The sequence below is a fragment of the Dipodomys ordii genome, unplaced genomic scaffold (genome assembly GCF_000151885.1).
Source record: "Dipodomys ordii isolate 6190 unplaced genomic scaffold, Dord_2.0 Scaffold51, whole genome shotgun sequence".
NCBI lineage: Eukaryota > Metazoa > Chordata > Mammalia > Rodentia > Heteromyidae > Dipodomys > Dipodomys ordii.
The window spans coordinates 7,637,925-7,656,844 of record NW_012267267.1 but is presented as its reverse complement, the minus strand read 5'-3'; the positions used below and the strand labels follow the sequence as shown (position 1 = coordinate 7,656,844).

General features: G+C 42.3%; 1 protein-coding gene across 1 annotated transcript in view; it reads left to right on the top strand.

The window, feature by feature from the left end:
* Positions 1 to 18,233, top strand: part of Wls (wntless Wnt ligand secretion mediator) — a 106,162-nt gene extending 87,929 nt beyond the window's left edge. Inside the window, exons 9-12 of the mRNA XM_013020633.1 lie at positions 48 to 191; positions 1,340 to 1,423; positions 9,074 to 9,227; positions 17,271 to 18,233. Of these exons, the coding sequence (XP_012876087.1) occupies positions 48 to 191; positions 1,340 to 1,423; positions 9,074 to 9,227; positions 17,271 to 17,380 (492 nt within the window). The 3' untranslated portion in view covers positions 17,381 to 18,233. The remainder of the gene's footprint in view (positions 1 to 47; positions 192 to 1,339; positions 1,424 to 9,073; positions 9,228 to 17,270) is intronic.
* The last annotated feature ends 687 nt before the right edge of the window (positions 18,234 to 18,920 follow it).

Sequence of the window (18,920 nt, the reverse complement as noted above, 5' to 3'; positions counted from 1 at the left end):
CATCTGTGTCCGTGGTGAATCTACCCTTTCCTTTACTGGATGCTCAGATGGCTTTCATCATTGTGGCAGGGATCTGCCTCTGCCTCTACTTTTTGTTCCTGTGCTTCATGGTATTTCAGGTGTTTCGGAATATCAGTGGGAAGCAGTCCAGTCTTCCAGCCATGAGCAAAGTCCGACGGCTACACTATGAGGTAAGCAGCTGTCCAAGCCCATTCTAGAGCCAGTACTCACCATCTCCAGCCTGATGGGTAAGCACAGGCCCTGGAGGTTGAAAGGCTTTACTTTCAAATACACATGGAGAGCTTTTCCATAGGATCACTGGGCAGATGTAGAGGCTAAGTCCTTCTCCAAGAAGCACCTCGTCAGCTATCGAAATCTCTCTTTCTGTGGTATAGATAGGCTTCTGCCTTAGATAGAAGGTTGTTTAACATGTTCCTCAAGAACAACTTTGAGTGGTATATGCTAGATAGGATTGAGGTTTGGTTTGGGGTGAGGCCTTCAGCAGAGTTCCCTTGCCCAGAATCAACCCTAAGATGGGCTCATGAATCCAGGCGATCAGTTTTGCAAACTCTCAAGTATCCAGCAGGTTCTCAGTTGCAGTTGCTCCTCTGTTTCATAGATTAGATTTTTATTTTAGAGAAACGCTTAACACCTCTAAATCCTTAATGCAGGCAGCACGTTCTTCATGTTTCAAGGATTCCTTTGGCTCGTGACTAAGTGGTGTGCTAAGACACTGGAGCCTGGTGACTCTGTGGAAAGAGACAGGCACACTTCAGAACTCCAGTGAATTTATATGCAGTGGATCTGCACACCAGGGGCCCTGATTAATAGGCATTACACCCTGAAACACACATTCCCTTAAATCCTGCTCTCAGAAAATCGTGGGTGCTTTCCAAGTTTTGCCTGTCTCTAGAGTTGGAGTGATACATGAGAAAACGCAACCAAATCCAGTTGTCCTTATTAATATGCATATTTCTTCTTGTTCACTGGAGCAGACTTCTAGTACAACTGCAGAAAACTTGGATTTGGTAACTTTGAACCCTGGCAAAGAAGCAGAACCAGCTTAGCAGGGAAATTAGCAGCCTCATGATGTGTTGTGAATATAATTTCCAGGCTCTCTGGCATCCATGTTTCATGAGAGATAAGAACATAGGCAATATTTGGCCCAAGAATTGTCTCACCATATTCACCTTTGAATGTGCAGAAATATTAGTACATGAAATTATTTTGCTGTCATCTGGTATTACAGATTCCTTTCAAATGAGCTATTCATAGATTTATACATGGAGAACAGGACTTGGAGGGATATTAAATGATTCTTTTTGTCTTTTCCTAATAGGGGCTAATTTTCAGGTTCAAGTTCCTCATGCTTATCACCTTGGCCTGTGCTGCCATGACTGTTATCTTCTTCATTGTCAGTCAGGTATGTGTATCCTGTGTGTCCAAGGAGAATATCCCTGGAGAGGTCTCTCTACAATTCACAGAAAATTCTGAGCAGCTAAGACAATAGGGAGGCACTCGTTCTGGGTAGCTGGTAAACCCTTGTTGATTTTAGACTAGTCAGGACCTTCTTAGCCCCCTTGCCACATGGACTTGACTGTTCCTTTTATGTAGCCTTGTAGAAGGTAAAAGTTGCAGAATCAATGAAAAGCCTGCAGCCAGATTGAAAGGCACATATTTCAATTACTTAAGAGAATAAATGTTTAAAGCCCTATAGCACAACATTAACAAGCGAGCATTAATTTGATTGGATCTTTATCTAGCGTTAACATAGATCCTTTTGTAGTCCATCATCCATATCTTGTAGCAATTATTTGGCCATTTAAGCAGGAAATGTAATTCAATGGAAGCTTATCTTCCTATTGGTTATTTCTCAAACTCAAAATTTGAGAGTGAAAATCTTAATATTGATCATGATAATGATTTAAAATTACTGGTAATTTGCTGTGGAAGTTGAAAAGTATTTAAATCTAACGTGTTATACATCTATATCATTCATTTGGGCTTCACAAAAAAAACTAAGTAGGGCCAGAACTATGATCTTAGTTTGCTAAAATATGAAATAATCTAATAATCCATTTATACAGTTTTCTGGCTGGGTGGGATGTGAATGGATGACTTCATAGTTTGAAAGTCTAAACTTTCCTACTAAGTAATATGGTCCCCCCCCCCCAAGGAAGGTTGTGTTGCTGTGTAAGGACTATGGGAAATGATGTTGCAAAGGGATTAGCAAAGAGTCCCTGGAATGGTTAACCACAGGAGGAATAGCTGGGTTCCTGAGAGAGGTAAGAAGGTGGGAGGCCTTGTCCAAATATATACAAGTTGGAGCTCAGAATCTGGTCCTTCTGACTCTTGTCATTGCTCTATTATCCACATATCTGGGTAACATGGAGAGTTTTATTAGAGCATATAGAGCCTTGGGATAAGACAAGCAAGTTACCCTCTGGTGCACGGGCTCTGTATGGACTCCTTTGGTAACTTGATGAAGGCTTCAGAAGTCTCCTCAAAGAAGGTTTCTAAACGAGTGATGTAAAATACTTTGAATTTCAAAATGGTATCATATATATGGCGTTGTGTGTGTGTGTGTGTGTGTGTGTGTGTGTGTGTGTGTGTGTGTGTGTGTGTGTGTGTGTATGTAGTTAGCTAGTTTGTATGTTACAGAATTACTAGATCAGGAAACATCATGGTTTCTATTGATCTGTTTTGTTTTGTCAAAGGAAATATTTTCAGTCAGATAGTGGTGAAATCTTTTTTTTTTTTTTTTTGATCGGTCGTGGGGCTTGAACTCTGGGCTTGAGCTCCATCCCTCAGCTCTTCAGCTCAAGGCAAGCGCTCTACCGCTTGAGCCACAGCACCACTTCCAGTTTTCCAGTGGTTAATTGGAGATAAGAGTCTCATGGGCTTTTCTGCCTGGGCTGGCTTTGAACCATGATCCTCAGATCTCAGCCTCTTCAGTAGCTAGGATTACAGGCGTGAGTCACCGGCGCCCAGCTGAAATCTTTTTCCTATTCCAGTTTAAGAGTCCCTTGAATGCCATCCCAGGCAACCCCAAATTGAGAGCCAGAGAGTGCCAGCATTGCTACCAGCTCAGATGAAGGCTAAAGTGCAAGTGGAAAAAAAAATCAAACAACCCCTGCACATTATTAGCTCTGTCCTCCACATCTGTGTTTGTGTCAGACTGCTCATTTAGCAAACCTTGCAAACTTTTCTCTCTACTTCAAATACAAGTAAAATGGGGAAGATTCTGAGGGAGATTGTTTTTTCCATTTATTCAGCCAGCTAAGGTTCAAACACTTATATTCAAGCAAGAGTGACTGTGACAGGCTTTTACTGTTTCCATGTAGAAGAGTCCTCTTCCATCCTCGCTTCTCACTTCTGCAGAGTTCATTTACTTGAAGCCAAGATCCTGTTCCCTAACATGGCTGCACATTGCTAGAACTTAACCTTATATGTGTTTAATTAATTCACTTCTGAAAGCAAGGGAAGCCATCTTCCAAGAAACATAGTTTGAAGGTTTTTTTGGGAGAAAAGTATTAATACTCCATTACCCCAGTATCTGGCTCCAGCCTGTGGCTGACTTTTTATTTCTGCTTCCATAGTGGGCCACTGGAGTGGATTTCAACTCTTAAGGGGGTAGCAATGAGGCCTTTTGAATTCCATTAGCTCCTCACATTCCTCCTGCTGTTTTTTTTAAGGTTTATTTATAGACATCTAAGAAGTTTTCCAGCATAGCTCTCGGTGTCCCAGGTACTATATTAATATAGTCATCAGAGGATTTATTTTCTAATGTCATTTTGGAATGTCAAAGCAATGAGCTCACCTGAAAGGGAACCCATTGGGTAACTTTTTGAAATGGATCCTAGCTCGAGGTAAAAGGAATGTTTTAAAATCCCCATTATACTCTCAGCTTGCTGGGAGAGCTTGTATTTAAGCCCCATGAAATATAATGCAAGAGGATCTCTCCAGGATACTGAGGCTGTGTGGGCAGTAATGAAAGGCCCACAGGAAGCTGGCACTGCGGTGACCTTGAGGCTTTGTAGCTAGGGGCTGAGGTGCAGTCTTTTAATGCCTGCTATTTTAATGGCCTCGGTCATAGCAACCAAGAGATGGTACATTGCAGTCTGGTCTTTCAGCCCCATTCCTCCGGAGGAGAAAGAGATGTTCCATTTAGAGGTGGTGGCCAAAAGGGAACAGAACTGTGGTGGCTGAGGAGAAGGTCACTGACCTTCACTGAAGGGACCTCAGGTGCCTGACATTCAGGTCAAGCCACATGCAGCAAACTCCCTGAGAGCCTGTCCCCAGCTCTCTCTGTGTGTGTGTGTGTGTGTGTGTGCATGCATGCACGTACCCGTGCGTGCACGCGCTCACTTAATTCTGTGACTTACAGAGTGAATATTTCCAGTAAGAGAGCCCATGTCTATCTCAGGTTTGGAAATATCTTGTTGGTAAGTGGGGAATGCTGGTTGTCAAGACTACTGGGTGTAAAGGGATTTGACCTTCGCTTGGCTTCAGGGGTATAATTGGATGGTTTCACACAAAATAAATTGTTGCAATGTTAAATCAGGACAAGCAGTGTGTTTTAGAACTAAGACTTAGGTAGAGGGAGAGATGATTTTTTTCCCTCCTCTTTTTGGTTGGGGCTACCCAATTTGTTTCTCTGAAAGAGGAACCTTTCACCACTCTGCCTTGCCATTAATAAGACTTCGGATCTCTAAGGCCTGCTCTGTGGAGGCCGCTAATTGTGGTTCATCTTGGAGGGAATGTACTCAGATCTTAGAGCATGTCTCAGGCATAAGTGATGGAGAGAAGAGAGGGGGAAAAAACACAATCCAGTCTCCAAGCAGTGGGGTTACAATGTCTATGCAGTTCATGTATGCAGTTCAACACTTTGCCCTCAGCAGGAAGTAATGTATTTATAGATTTCAATTTCAGTGAGTTGATAATTATGCAGCTGTGTTCTGAACAGTGTGCATATCCCAGAGCAAACACGAGAAGAGGGGATGAAGTGCTATTTCCTTAGTCAGGTTCAGTTCCTGTACAGCCCTTATTATAGAAGCTTCTTATTACTATGATTTTTCTGTAAAATCATCATCATCATTATTATTAACACCATCATCATTATTATTGTTGTCCCAGTAGTGGGCTTGAACTCAGGGCCTGAGCGCTGCCCCTTAGCTTTTTCACTCAGGACTAATACTCTCCCACTTGAACCACAGCTCCACTTCTGGGCTTTTGCTGGTTATTTGGAGGTAAGAGTCTTATGGACTTTCCTGCCTAGGCTGCCTTGAGAGAGTGACCCTGGCTTATTAAACAATACCCTTGTGTTGTTTAATAGTTAAAAACACCTTCTTCTGGAGTCAAACTTAGGGCGCTATGACTTTTCTAGTCAAGCAGTCCAGGTCAAAGTATTTTATTTCTCTCTACAGAGTGGTTATAAGGCTAAATACTCTCTTTTATGTAAAATGCTTAGCATAATTCCTGGAACACTATGAACATTGAATAAGTGTTAACTATGGGTATCCTTGCTATGACATCTAGATTAACCACTCATTCTAAGTAATAAGGAAGGAATCCAATGGAGATCAGTGTTTAAATGAACTAACACTTGTCACATTGACATCTGTTCTATGGACCACAGTGTTTCTATTAGATATCCCCCTTTTTCCTTTATTTCCTCTCTTTTTCTTCCTTTTTTTTCTTTTTCTACCTGTATCCAATGGTATATACACACATTAGGATCCTCTACTTCCAGGGACACAAAAATCTCTACCTTCTAGGAATACATTCAGGGGGCTTTTCCTGAAGCCTTACATAATAGTAGCTCCTACACACTTGCCACCTTCTACTGTCTAATGGGTATTATTGTCTCATGGGTTTTGCCCATAGGATCTCCTTCCTTTCAGGCCCAACATTGTCATCACTCACCAATTATGTCTCAAGACTGTTTGTCGCCGCCCCCTTCTCCTGCAACTGCCCACAAAGCCAACAGAATCTAACATTCAGAGCCCAAACAGTAGCTCAGAATCTAATTGTCTTGTCACTCAGAGCCTCAGTTTCCCTTCTCTAGACCAACTCCCGAGAGCTGGTGGCATGACCTCTCTTTACCCACCCACTGCAAGCAGGGCCCACATCTATTGAAGCTACTCCTCACACAGATTGCTCCACAGTCCTTCCTCCATCCTCACAAAGTTTCTGCCTCCAGTAGATATTTCTTAAGAGTTTTCATCTCTCTATTTTCTATTTCCATGCATCATTGCAACATCCCTGCATTTTGTTTGCAAATTTCTGTTATGCACCATTGAGCAACAAGCAGAGAGGTCAGTCATGTTACTAGACTATTAATATCTTTTTATTAATAATCTGTTGGTAGGCTGAGATCAGGTGGATCACAATTCAAAGTCAGCCTAGGAAGAGATGTTTTTGAGATTCCCCTCCATGAATGGCTGTATGGGCTGACATGTGCCTGTCATGGTCCAGGGATGTGTCCAAGCAGAAACTGAGATCCTATCCCAACATGAAACACAAAATGAACACATAGTGACACAGCACCTACCGAGTACATATGAGACCCTGAGTTCAAAATCTAAGTACCACAAGAAAATATGCATTTTCCCAAGATGTCCAGTTTCTTCTAGGCCCTTCTCCTAGCTGCCCTAACGTAAAAGAGCTGCCATATTTCATCTTGTAGCTCGTTGGCTACTGCCTTACCACATGTAGAAGAGTCCCAGTGTTAGCACAGTGAACAAATAGATTCCCAGAACACCTTCCACCATGTACATTCAAATCATAAGATGTTCTAAGTGCTATGATTTTTATAAAGTTAGGATGTTCTGTACTTAAAAGTAGGAAGAGTGGTATTTGGAGACATTTCTTTTTTTTTTTTTTTTGGGTCCGGTCATGGGGCCTGAACTCTGGGTCTGGGCACTGTCCCTCAGCTCTTCAGCCCAGGGCTAGCGCTCTACCGCTTGAGCCACAGCGCCACTTCCGGCTTTTTTCTTTTTGCTTATGTGGTGCTGAGGAATCAAACCCAGGGCCTCAGGCATGCAAGGCAAGCGCTCTACCACTGAGCCACCTTCCCAGCCCCTTTGGAGACATTTCTAAGAAGCTGAATGCCTAAAATCACGGGTGGTTACAAAATCCTTCTTTGCCAAGTAAATACTCCTAGACATTTCACATGGCATCAACTATTTTGCAAAGTGAATAAGTTCATGGTGGTGTTTGTGCCACAAGGACAAGTACATTTATATTTGCATTATTGGGCTCTCTGACACCGAAGGTCTTTCCAAAGGAAAATCTTGAACTTTACACTAAGTCTAGTGCCCCCATGGGCTCTGGGGCACACAGAGAAATGTATGGAGGATGCAGACACCTATCCTAAGTAGCAGGTGAGATAACCTGCTTGTTTAGATCTGACATTTAGATTTAACTCCTATCTTAAAATTTAAAAGTAGCTCCTGGAGTGGATTTGTATAACTCAGTCTCATAAGCTGTCACAGAAGTATTTATCCATATGTTCTATTATCTCTAAGTAAAATTATTGGTAGCAAGCAGAAGTGGTTAGTTTAATGTCAAGGGTCTCAGAGCTTTACTAGTCACTCAGTTCAACAGCTCTGTTGACAATGCTTATTGTAATCCATGTGTCTTCAGACAGCCCTTAAAACACTTACCAAGTGATTATCATAGGCAAAACAGCTTCAAACATCTCTTGCAGAATTACAAAGCATAGAAAGCTTCATAATTACCTTTGTGTGTGACTTACCTAGAATGACATTTAGAAAATAGTATTTATTGTTTACTGTGTGCCAGAGTTAAAAAATTAAACTTGGTTCTCCTCTATAATCATGCAAGTTTTTATTTATTTGCTTGTTTATTTATTTAGTCGGTCCTGGGACTTGAACTCAAGGCATAGGTGCTGTCCCTGAGCTCTTTCACTCAAGGCTAGTATTCTACCACTTTGAGCTACACCTCCACTTGTGGTTTTCTGGTGATTAATTGGAGATAAGAGTCTCACAGACTCTCCTGCACCAGCTAGCTTTGAACCAATATCCTCAGATCTCAGCCCCTTGACTAGCTAGGATTACAGGTATGATCCACCAGCACCCAACTAAGTTTTTATTTTATACTTAAGTAAAGTTTAAAGTCTTTAATCATACTTGTCTTATTAAATACATGAGATGGTAGAGCTCAAGGGTAGCCCAAGTGGTAGAACACCAGCTAAGAAAGCAGAAGGGCCTGAATTCAAATCTCTGTACTAGCAAAAAAGAGAAAGAGAGAGAGGGAAAAAGAAAGAGAGAGAGATAGGGAGAGGGAGAAAGAGAGAGAGAGAGAGAGAGAGAGTGCAAGCAAAGCAAAGAAACGTGCACACCTGTGACACATCAGATGCTAAAGATCTGGCAGAGCTACTCTCCACCTGTGGGCAGTTTATATCTGGCTAAGAAGATGGCAGAGGAGGATTTACAATTGTGGCTAGAAGTTTAAACGCAATCTCTTTCTTGGGGATAACAAGAGATTTGCTTTTAGGGGGCAATATTTTCTAGGTGATGTTAAAGTATGGTCAAGATTAAAAACCAGTAATCCCAGGCTCCTGGTGCCTCTTGCCTATAATTCTAGCTACTCAAGAAAGTAAGATAAAGAGGATCAAACTTCAAAAACAGCCTGGGAATAAAAGTTCATGAGATTGTATTTCCAATTAGCATGTAAAATGCTAGACTGGAGGCATAGCTCAAGTGGTAAAACTCCAGCTGTGAATAAGCATGCCTAATGAGAGTGTGAGATCCTTAGTTTAAGTCCTGGTACCAATACACACACACACACACACACACACACACACACACACACACACCCCAAAAATTAAAAAATAAAGATTAAAAAGTCCCTGACTTTGTGCTTGACACATACCTCCTCTTCAGTTGACCTTGAATTATATTAATATGATTGAAAAACAGATGTTGTCTTACATGGAACTTAGCTTTGCCATTTGTGGAAGAGACCTGGTTTCATGTTGATTGGTTTTCTATATTGATATTATATTTCTTTGTTGACTCACTTGAATGTTACTGTTCTTTTTCTACAGGTGACAGAAGGCCATTGGAAATGGGGTGGTGTCACAGTGCAAGTGAACAGTGCTTTCTTCACGGGCATCTATGGAATGTGGAACCTCTATGTCTTTGCTTTGATGTTCTTATATGCACCATCCCATAAAAACTATGGGGAAGACCAGTCCAATGGTAAATCTTTGTCTTTGACATAGGTTCATTATGGAACAATAGGTTGGGTCCCTCTAAGATTTAAGTGAATAAGCTCTAGGCTCCTCCAGGTTTTATCCTCTCAGAGACAGAGACAGGTACTCTGATACTACCAACGAAAAGTCAACATAAGCTATAGAGGTCTTAAAGCCCTCATTTTTTTAATCTCTAAAGTCAATAGTGGATATTTCATTCTATTCTACAATATAACCCGGTTTCAGTGCCAAAAAATCAAATTTGCTTTGATCACTTTTTTTTCAACAAAATAAGTGTTTGCAAACTATGCCATGTGTCTTCTTCCAATTTGAGAAATAAGTGTCTAAGATCAGGTGAATTCTGGGCCCTGAGACAGAAGGTGGTTCATTTTTCTCCTCATTTTTCTTCAAAGATGTTTGATTTGGTTTTGGTTTTGCAAGGCTAGGGATCAGATCTCTAGGGTCTTGCCTATACTAGATAGGTAAGTAATGTTCTACTGACCTATATTCCTAGCCCTTGAAGAGCTTTGTTTTGACAAAATATCCAAACCAATAACCTCCTGTTCCAAGACTTTCTTTTCTTACCTTACAATCACAGAACTCTGAGATATTGATGCTATAAGGAACTAGCGAATTTAGATAATGGGGTCATTTTAGAGAGAAGGAAACAGATTAAAAGAGCTTGTTGAGGTTTCTTTTAATCATGGCAGAGGGAAATGATGACTCCTGACCAGATCAGGAGTTCACATGTAGGTAAACATCCATTTCCTCTCACAATAAGGTTGCCTCCAGTCACACCTGCTTTATCCTAGGTATGCCTTTGCTCTTCCCCAAGCATAAAATGCATGTCACTGTCTATGGACAGAGACCAATGTGGGGGCAGCTCCTCAGCACCAAGGACTGGCCTGGCTTTTAAAAGCAAGATTCACTGAGTATGTGTTGAATGAATAGATTGCATATTGTGCCCTGGGCTTGATATCTGGGCTTAATAAAACCTTAACCATTTTTTTTCTGACCCAGTCAAAATGCTGCCGCCTCCTTGAAGACTATGCCCAATCACGCATATTAAAGCCTAGCAAATGGCCTTTCCCTGGCATGTTGGAGGGTTTAATAATCAGATAAGTTTGAATTAGGTTGATCAATGTTAATGAGGTTTTTGCTGCGAGTCATCTTAATGTCTTTAGTAAATTAATTTGTACGAACAGTCTCTTAGCAAGAAGTCGGGGGAGGGTGAGACAGCATTTTCCCAAGTTATTAAATCACTTGTCCCTGGAGCCCTTTGCCCAGGCAATATGTCTTTTGGAACTCATGGTCTCCAGAGCAGACTTAGGGGACTGTGATTCCTCTTGGGAATCAGGTGACTCCTGTTATTTTGGGGGGTAGATATAGTGGAAGAGCCGTCTCATGTCTTTGCTCACCGGCAGAAATGTTTACTCCCTAAGGGGAGTAAACTGATTCTTTAATGATGCTTCTAGAAGTGTTGAATGAACATTATTTTAGAAATTAGAGTTTAACATCACTCTTCCTATATCACAGGCAGGGAAGCAATGTTGTGAAGAGGAAGGAGGAAGCCGGATGATCCACATAGAAATAGGGACTTAAGGGAGCAAGGAGAGCTAGGCTCTGTGCTGGAGTCAAGGGCAATGGGGGGGGGGGCCTCACTACTGTCTGTCTTCATACCGTATGGACAGTTTCTATGCAAAGAGCAACCTGACCACATCTCTTCCTTCCCAGTCTTTGGAGTAAAAACTTCTTGCCATATTCAATTTTAGGTCTCTCTCTGGCCATGGGTCCTGTTAAAGACTTGGCTCACCTACTTCCTGCTCAGCTCTTGATCTGACCCGATTCATTTCTAGAAGAGGTAGAAACCCCCAGCTTCCCTTCCATTGCTAGTACTCATACATGTACTATATGCATGTGGGCAGGAAGGCTCCCAGACAGTGAACTCCACACAGCCAGCACAATGGCTGATGGGCAAGAACTTTGATTTCAGTTCATGGTCAGCCTGCTAGGTGGACAGAAACCACATCGCCCTGTCCTTGATTTTAGTAGGGGGGGTTTCTTGTGTTCTAGGCAAGAGCTACCTAAAGCAATCTCTGCTCTTCTGGGGTGTTGTAATGATCAGCACAGTTACTATAAATAACGTAGATCTTGAACACTAACTATGAACTGCACACTTTAGCTCCATGACTCCTTCTGGTTTTTTGTTTTTGTTTTTGTTTTTACCATGAAATTGCTGGCAGGTCTGTTGACTCTGTGCACGGTTTCTATCAGCTGCAAGGGATTGCTTTAAATCCTTCTGAACTGTGAAATTCTATGCTTTGCTTCATTCCTGCTAGGAATGAAGTGGTGGCCCAGAGGGTGATCTCTGTCATAGTAAGAGTGTACTCAACTTCAGCATTACTAGGCAAGTAGAAGATGAGCTAGGGCCGAATCTGCAGAGTCAGGTCCCAGGCAGCTTTTGTCCAGGCTTTTGACCCTACACCATAGCCACCCTCCACCTTACAGTGAAGAACTGATATTTTCCTCATCAGAAGACCATTTGTTTGATGCATGATTTCACAGCCAAAGAAAAGTATCAGTAGTAAGCTACATTTCCTGATTTCTTTCTTAAGGGACATTTAGAAATAGTCATGGTTGATGTGGATTGTCACTAAAATAGGGATGTGCCACTGGCATTTTGTGTCCAGGTGCTAAAAATGCTACATTCCCTGACAGATTCTTCTCTCCCCCCATTCCTGGGGCTTGAAATCAGGGTCTGGGCACTATCCCTGAGCTTTTGTGCACGAGGCTAGCACTCTAGTACTTGAGCGTTAGTTCTACTTTCAGCTTTTTGGTGGTTAATTGGAGATGAGTGTTTCACAGACTCTCCTGCCTAGGCTGGCTTTGAACTTTGATCCACATATCTGAGCCTCCTGAGTAGCCAAGATTACAGGTGTGAGCCAATGGCACCCAGCTCTCTGGGTAATTTTACTTTTAAGTTGGTTTGAACATTTTTCCTCATGTGCTCCTAAGGTCTAGAGCCAAGAATCCAGATTTCTTTCTATGGAATAAATCTTATGTATGGCGTACTTCTTGCCTTGATGCGATGGTTAATGGTTGGATTGCTAGGCAAAACCTGTTTCCAGGAATTTGACAAATAAGATTCTGATGCCAAAAAAGATACAAAAGAGAAAGACTCATTGAGAACATTCTTTTGTTTAGGAGGTTGAGAAAGATACAAGATGTGTGTGCAGTGGATGTGGGTTGGAAAGGAAGAAAGTGTACAATATTAATAGTCATCTTTCCCTGTGGAATGGACAGAATGGACAGAGAGGAACAAAGGGGGCAGCAAGTTCAGTAGAGAGTCACTTTCCAAAGAGCATGTCCTCCAAGTACTTCTGTTTCATTGGGTGGGTCAGAAAGTGATCTCCAGGGAATGAACCACTGGGTACCTCAGTGCATCGCACCATGACACAGTGAGTGAAAAGGGAGTGAGGTGAGGCTCAAAGACATGGCGGTGCCAGCCTTTGCTCTCAGGGAACATTCCTTTGATCTTGGGGACAAAAGTTTCCTTACCTGCTTCCTGCACCATGAACCTGGAAGGATAGCTCCAAAATGGAATGTGTTCACGTGTTCACTGCTGGTGAAAGTGGGGTGCCCTGGGGTCCTTCCTGCTGCTTGGCTGCATACCATAGCTGCAATGGTGGTACGAACACATCCAGATGAATCACTGTATATATCTATGTCTATACACACATCTGTATATGTGTATATACATACATATACACCCACACACTGCAAATACATGTTTACTTAAAGTGTGTATATATCTCTTTTTCTACACACACACGCACACACACACACACACACACACACACACACACACACACACGTATACTGTCTGTATCTTTCAGTTTCACATCCCCAAATCCAACCAGCAGCAGATTAAAAAAATAATATCTGAAAGAGGAGAAAAGATGCCAGTACTAGACATGAAAAGACCTGTTCATTCTTGTCCTTACTCCCCAGAGGTTACAGTGAACCAGCTATTTGCATAGCATCAACATCACATTGGGGCTTATGAGTCATCTACTGCAGCTATAAAGCAGACAGGATTCTATTGTTCTATGCAAATGCTACAGCATTCTGTATTAGGGACTTAAGCATATGATATTTGATGTCCTCTGAAGGACCTAGAACCCATCTCCTCTGGATAGCAAGGGATACTTGTGCACATGCAGTCATCTTCCGTATGTATCTCTGGTATGATTATCTGTGATGCACACACAGATACTTTTTTCTTTAGTTAGCGTAGACATTGTGACGATCCTTTCTTCAATTACATTTTTCAGCCTTATTGCTGACTTGATTAAAGCTGAGGTTTTTCTTGTTGCTTTTGGTTATATTTTGTTTTCAAGTTGGCCACTCATGGCTCACACCTGTAATCCTAGCTACTCAGGAAGCTGAGGTCTGAAGATTACAGTTCATAGTCAACCCAGGCAGAATAGTGTATGAGACTCTTACTCCAATTAACCAGCAAAAATACACAAGTGGATGTGTAGCTCAAGTGGTAGAGTGCCAGCCTTGGACATAAAAGCTATATGAGAGTGAGAGGCTCTGAGTTCTAACCCCAGTACAGGCACACACACACACAGTAAGTTTCTTTTATATGTTGTATGATTTTTTAAACCTATTTCTATAGCAAATAACCATCTGAAAATCATTCAAGATGTCTCCCAGGCAGGAATGAATTACAGCAGGTTGATAAGAACCCTAGCATATACCCTGTCTTCCTGAGCCAACAGCAATGCTAGGCACTCTAAAAAACTGCCCAAACCCACCATGTCACCCATCCATTTTGGGGGGATATAGTGTTGGAGCTGCCTATGAAGTCAGACAATTCTTTTCTTATTTTTATTAACATATATTAATTATACAGAGGATTTTCATTGCATTGTTTCCATATAGGCATATAATGTACTTTAGCAACTTTTGGAAGTATCTTAGACTTTTGTTTCCTTTGGCTTATAAAATTCTTCTTAGAATGTTTTGTTAAAAAGTGAACAGTGGAGTTCCTGACTGGATGGCTGGCAGAGGGAATGAGAGATAGCCTAATTGCCACTTGTTACTTTCTGTTTCTCTGCTTTTACTCTTCTAGAAGCAACAGCCATGTCCCCAGGTTCTAGGACTTAGTGGCCAGCTGGATATGTTGTCAGCTATACTTCTGGAGGCTTCTCAGGCTTACTGCTGCTTATTTCACAGGAAAGGTGGCTTGCTGCCTTAATAAATGTTGAGTTACGAGGACTTTATTTATTGAGGTCATTCCTAGGTTATGTCTGATCTTCCCTAAGCCAGGCTGGTTCTTTCTTGATATTTGTTAGTACTATATAATTGGTCTTATCACCAGCCTTGGTCCAGACTCTAAAGCAAATCTTGACCACCTTTCTTCACTGCCCAGCAAAGTTGGGAGTCAGGTGACAAGCTATCACCAGTATCTGCTCTACTTTGCTCTTGGCCACTTTATGCTTTCTACCTCTGCCAGAGCTATTGCCCTAATCATCATCTGACCTTTCATTGCCCTGTTTGTCTTTCCTGAGCTTTAGACTTCCTATCAGTCTGCCATATTGGGTGCACTTCAATTGCCTTCTTGGGAGAAAACTTTCTATGTCTTCAATGAATTAATTTGGTAGGGCTACTGTAACTAATACCATAAACTGAATTAAACTTTGAGCAGTTTTGACTGTATTCAAATGATCTGCAAGATCATACACATGTTCTAGGATTTGTTCATTGGTATCATAGTTTAGATTTAAATAATCTTCAGATCAAAACCCAAGTAAAGCCTGGTACTGGTGGCTCACACCTGTAATCCTACCTACTCAGAAGGCTGAGATCTGATGATTGAGGTTCAAAGCCAGCCAGGGCAGGAAAGTCCATGAAACTCTTTTTTTGTTTGTTTTTTGTCAGTTGTGGGGCTTGAACTCTGGGTTTGGGCACTGTCCCTCAACTCTTCAGCTCAAGGCGAGCGCTTTACCACTTGAGCCACAGCACTAGTGCTTTATTGGAGATAAGAGTGTCACAGACTTTTCTGCCTGGACTGGCTTTGAACCTTGATCCTCAGATCTCAGCCTCCTGAGTAGCTAGGATTACAGGTATGAGCCACTGGTATCCGGCTCGTGAAACTTATCTCCAAATAACTGCTTAAAAACCCAGAAGTTGAGCGGTGGGTGAAAGTGATAGAGGACAAGCATAGTATGTATGTTCCTCCCTCACGGTATAACTCCTGTTTTCACTGTTTGATGTTGGTATAATTTGGGGAGGGGAAGAAAAAAAAACAAATTGTTTAAGTAGGGATACATGTTGACCCATTGGAACAATGAATGAGATGTACAAGACATTATGTTGACAACAAACTTGACAACCCCTCTGTACAGTATTTTCACAATAAAAAACATATATATTTTTTTTAAAAAGCACAGGGACAGAGCCCAAGCCCTGAGTTCAAGCCCCACAACCAGCCTTCTAGTGTTTGTAAGAAGTCTTTGGGAACAGGAATTTCTTGGGTAAACTGACACAGGGGAGGTCAGGACTGTCTTTGAAATTCTAATGACTCACTTGGATGGGCAGATCAAGGAACTGGCTTTGAAGTTTTTAGGGCTGCCCAGATATAGAAATCTAGAACCTGTTTCTTTGACCTGGAAGAATGACGCTTACACTTCACCTGCATGGTAAGGTCAGAACGAGAGCAGCTGAGGCCAGAACCCCAGATAGTGGCTCTTTGTGTGATTTTTGGTCCCACTTGGCTGAAGGTGTCATCCAGGTCCAGCCTCTCACCAGCATTCCTCTCCACCAGTGCTCTTGCTGCAAAGTAGATGTGTGGGAATGTGCTGGAAGCCGAGCCGATTCCTCTTTATTTAGTACCCTCTGCCCAAATCCTGAAAGCTTGCTGTGTAATAATTGGACAGATTTTGCAGCACCAATCAATGGATGTAAGTGAAACACTAATACCGCACCAAACCTTATGGAGGGACCAGCCAAGCTATGGGGGAGGGGAGGGGCAGAGAGTGGGGGTGAGGTCTGAGTTGACACCCCAGGTAAAGAGTCCTAAGGGAAGAGTCAGGGCTAGTTCTAAGATATGGAGTGATTTCCCAGCAGCTGAGAACAGCATTTATTTAATTCTGTGCTTTGAGCTATGAAAAACTTCAATCTCAGAAAAATACCATATGAGTTTAATATAAAAAAAAAATCAAGCCGGGCATTGGTGGCTCACGACTGTAATCCTAGCTACTCAGGAGGTTGAGATCTGAGGATCGCGGTTCAAAGCCAGCCCGGGCAGGAGAGACGGTGAGACTCCTATCTCCAATAAACCACCAGAAAACCGGAAGTGGCGCTGTAGCTCAAGTGGTAGAGCGCTCGCCTTGAGCTGAAGAGCTGAGGGACAGCGCCCAGGCCCAGAGTTCAAGCCCCACGGCCAAAAAAAAAAAAATCACAGATACTAGTTTAGCTTTTGTCTCTCCAGCACCCTTAGCTACAAGTAGGTGTACCATGTGCACCACTGCCTGTCAAAGTATGCCCTAATTGTTCCTGAATGTGTCCAGTGCTGTAGTTCTGCCCAGTCTCTTGGTGTAGATAAAGGCAGGTCTTACTTGCCTGCATACAACATAACCCCATTAGCCACCGCAAATACATGCATGCCTACCCTGTGTATCAGCTGTGAGGTGGGTTGCGCTGCCATAGCCTGCCTATGGGCCTTCGAGTCCATGTGCTCTCATGGCTCTGATTGCTGGCACTACCATGCCAGTGCTCACCCCCAGGTTTCCTCATCGTAAAGCTGAACAGGACTCGATCACAATGCCCATACTTCTCTGAAGGGATCCTGTGAGAATTCAGTAAGATCACATATAAAACATCCGAATAGCGTTAAGCATGAAGAAAGCTCTCATTTAATGTTCATAACTACTATCAACAGGAAGCTCACTGGTGGGTCCTTAATGAAGGCCCCCAGAGCCAATTTTTGAAAAGGCTGGCAGTTGGCCTCTGAGTACAGTGCACCTATATCCTTTTTCAGGTGACTTGGGTGTTCACAGCGGGGAAGAATTGCAGCTCACCACGACCATCACCCATGTGGACGGACCCACCGAGATCTACAAGTTGACTCGCAAGGAGGCCCAGGAATAGGAGGCTGTGCCACGCGGCTGGGACTAGCTCTTCACCCTAACCCCTCTCACTGGAGCAGGCTGCCCACCACGGAGAGTACAGATGCCTCGTGTCTCCTAGCTGTGATTTCCTGGACCAGCAATGTGGACGTTTTTGTCAGATGGCCTTCTGATGGTAGCGTTTGGAAGAAGACTCCTGCAGCCACCTGATGTGTTGTTGTATGATAACAAAACCTCTGGTATGACGCATTTTCTGTCATCATTGTTAATTAGTGACATAGTAACATCTGTAGCAGGCCGTTAGAAAAACCTCATGTATTGGGGCATGTACTCCTTGGGGGATGGTTGGGGCTGTATGGGGTCTATATAGTGTGGAATATGACTCTTTTTTAAATCTATTTTAGATTCTGGGATAGATTTTAATATTCTTTGTAGTCCAAAGTTTGCTGGTGTCAGAGTCTCCTCACTTCATGACCACTTATTTTTTTTCCTATTTATATCACCAAGTAGCCTACTGAGTTAATATTTAAGTTGTCAATAGATAATGTGTCCTGATTTTTTATGGCTTAATATAAAATAACTGAATTTCACAAGAAGTTCTATTCCACCAGAGGCATTTCAGCTTTGAAACCAAATCTGTGTATCCAATACTAACCAGTCTGTTGGATGTGGGTTTGAAAACTGTTTGCTAAACTCCCCAAGTAGGATTTATGGTATTAAATGGCCTTTGGGTCCTAAAAGCTTTTTTAACCTCTTGCTTAAAATGTGTTTTCTTTTGATAAGATGTTTCAAACAGCCTCCAAAAAATGTAGATTCAATCATTTAAATAAATCTGTATGTATATGCATATATGTATATGCACATTTCCTGCTAAACACATACTCTTGCATGCAGATTGGACTCCAGGGATGGTTAGTTGGTGGGGAAATTGTTCTTTCACTCAAGATGTGCAAGAGCATCATACGGGTCCTGTGCACCTGTGAGCACAAATGAATTGGGATTGTAATGTAATGGCCACCTCAGATTTTATTTCCTTTTGTTTGCTTTGTTTTGTGCAGGTGTCTGGGCTTGAGCTAGGGGCCAGGACACTGTCTGAGCCTTTCTTGTTCAAGGTTAGTGCTCTACCACTTGAGCCATTGCTCTACTTCAACTTTTTTGGTAATTAATTGGAGATAAGAGTCTCCCAGATTTTCTTGCCTGTGCTGACTTTGAACTTCAGTCCTCAGATCTCAGCCTTCTGAGTAGCCTAGGCTACAGGTATGAACTACTGGTACCTGGCCCAGCAAAGAAACACTGTCAAGTTATCACAGGAGATAGGAAAGGCTAGATAAGCCTAGCAGAGATCTCAAAGATGGTAGCCAGGCAATAGTAAACAGTGTGGAAAGGAGGAAGATTCCTTTGGAGAGAAAAGTGTTCTGAATGTGGGCTTTACAGAAAGCACAATGCCATTTTCCGTTGTTGCTAGGAAAGGGAAGTCATTATTCCTGGATGAGAAGAGTCAGTGGGCTCAGGAGTAGTTGAAGTAAACGCTATCAAGCCTAGCTCAAAACAGGGACTGTGTG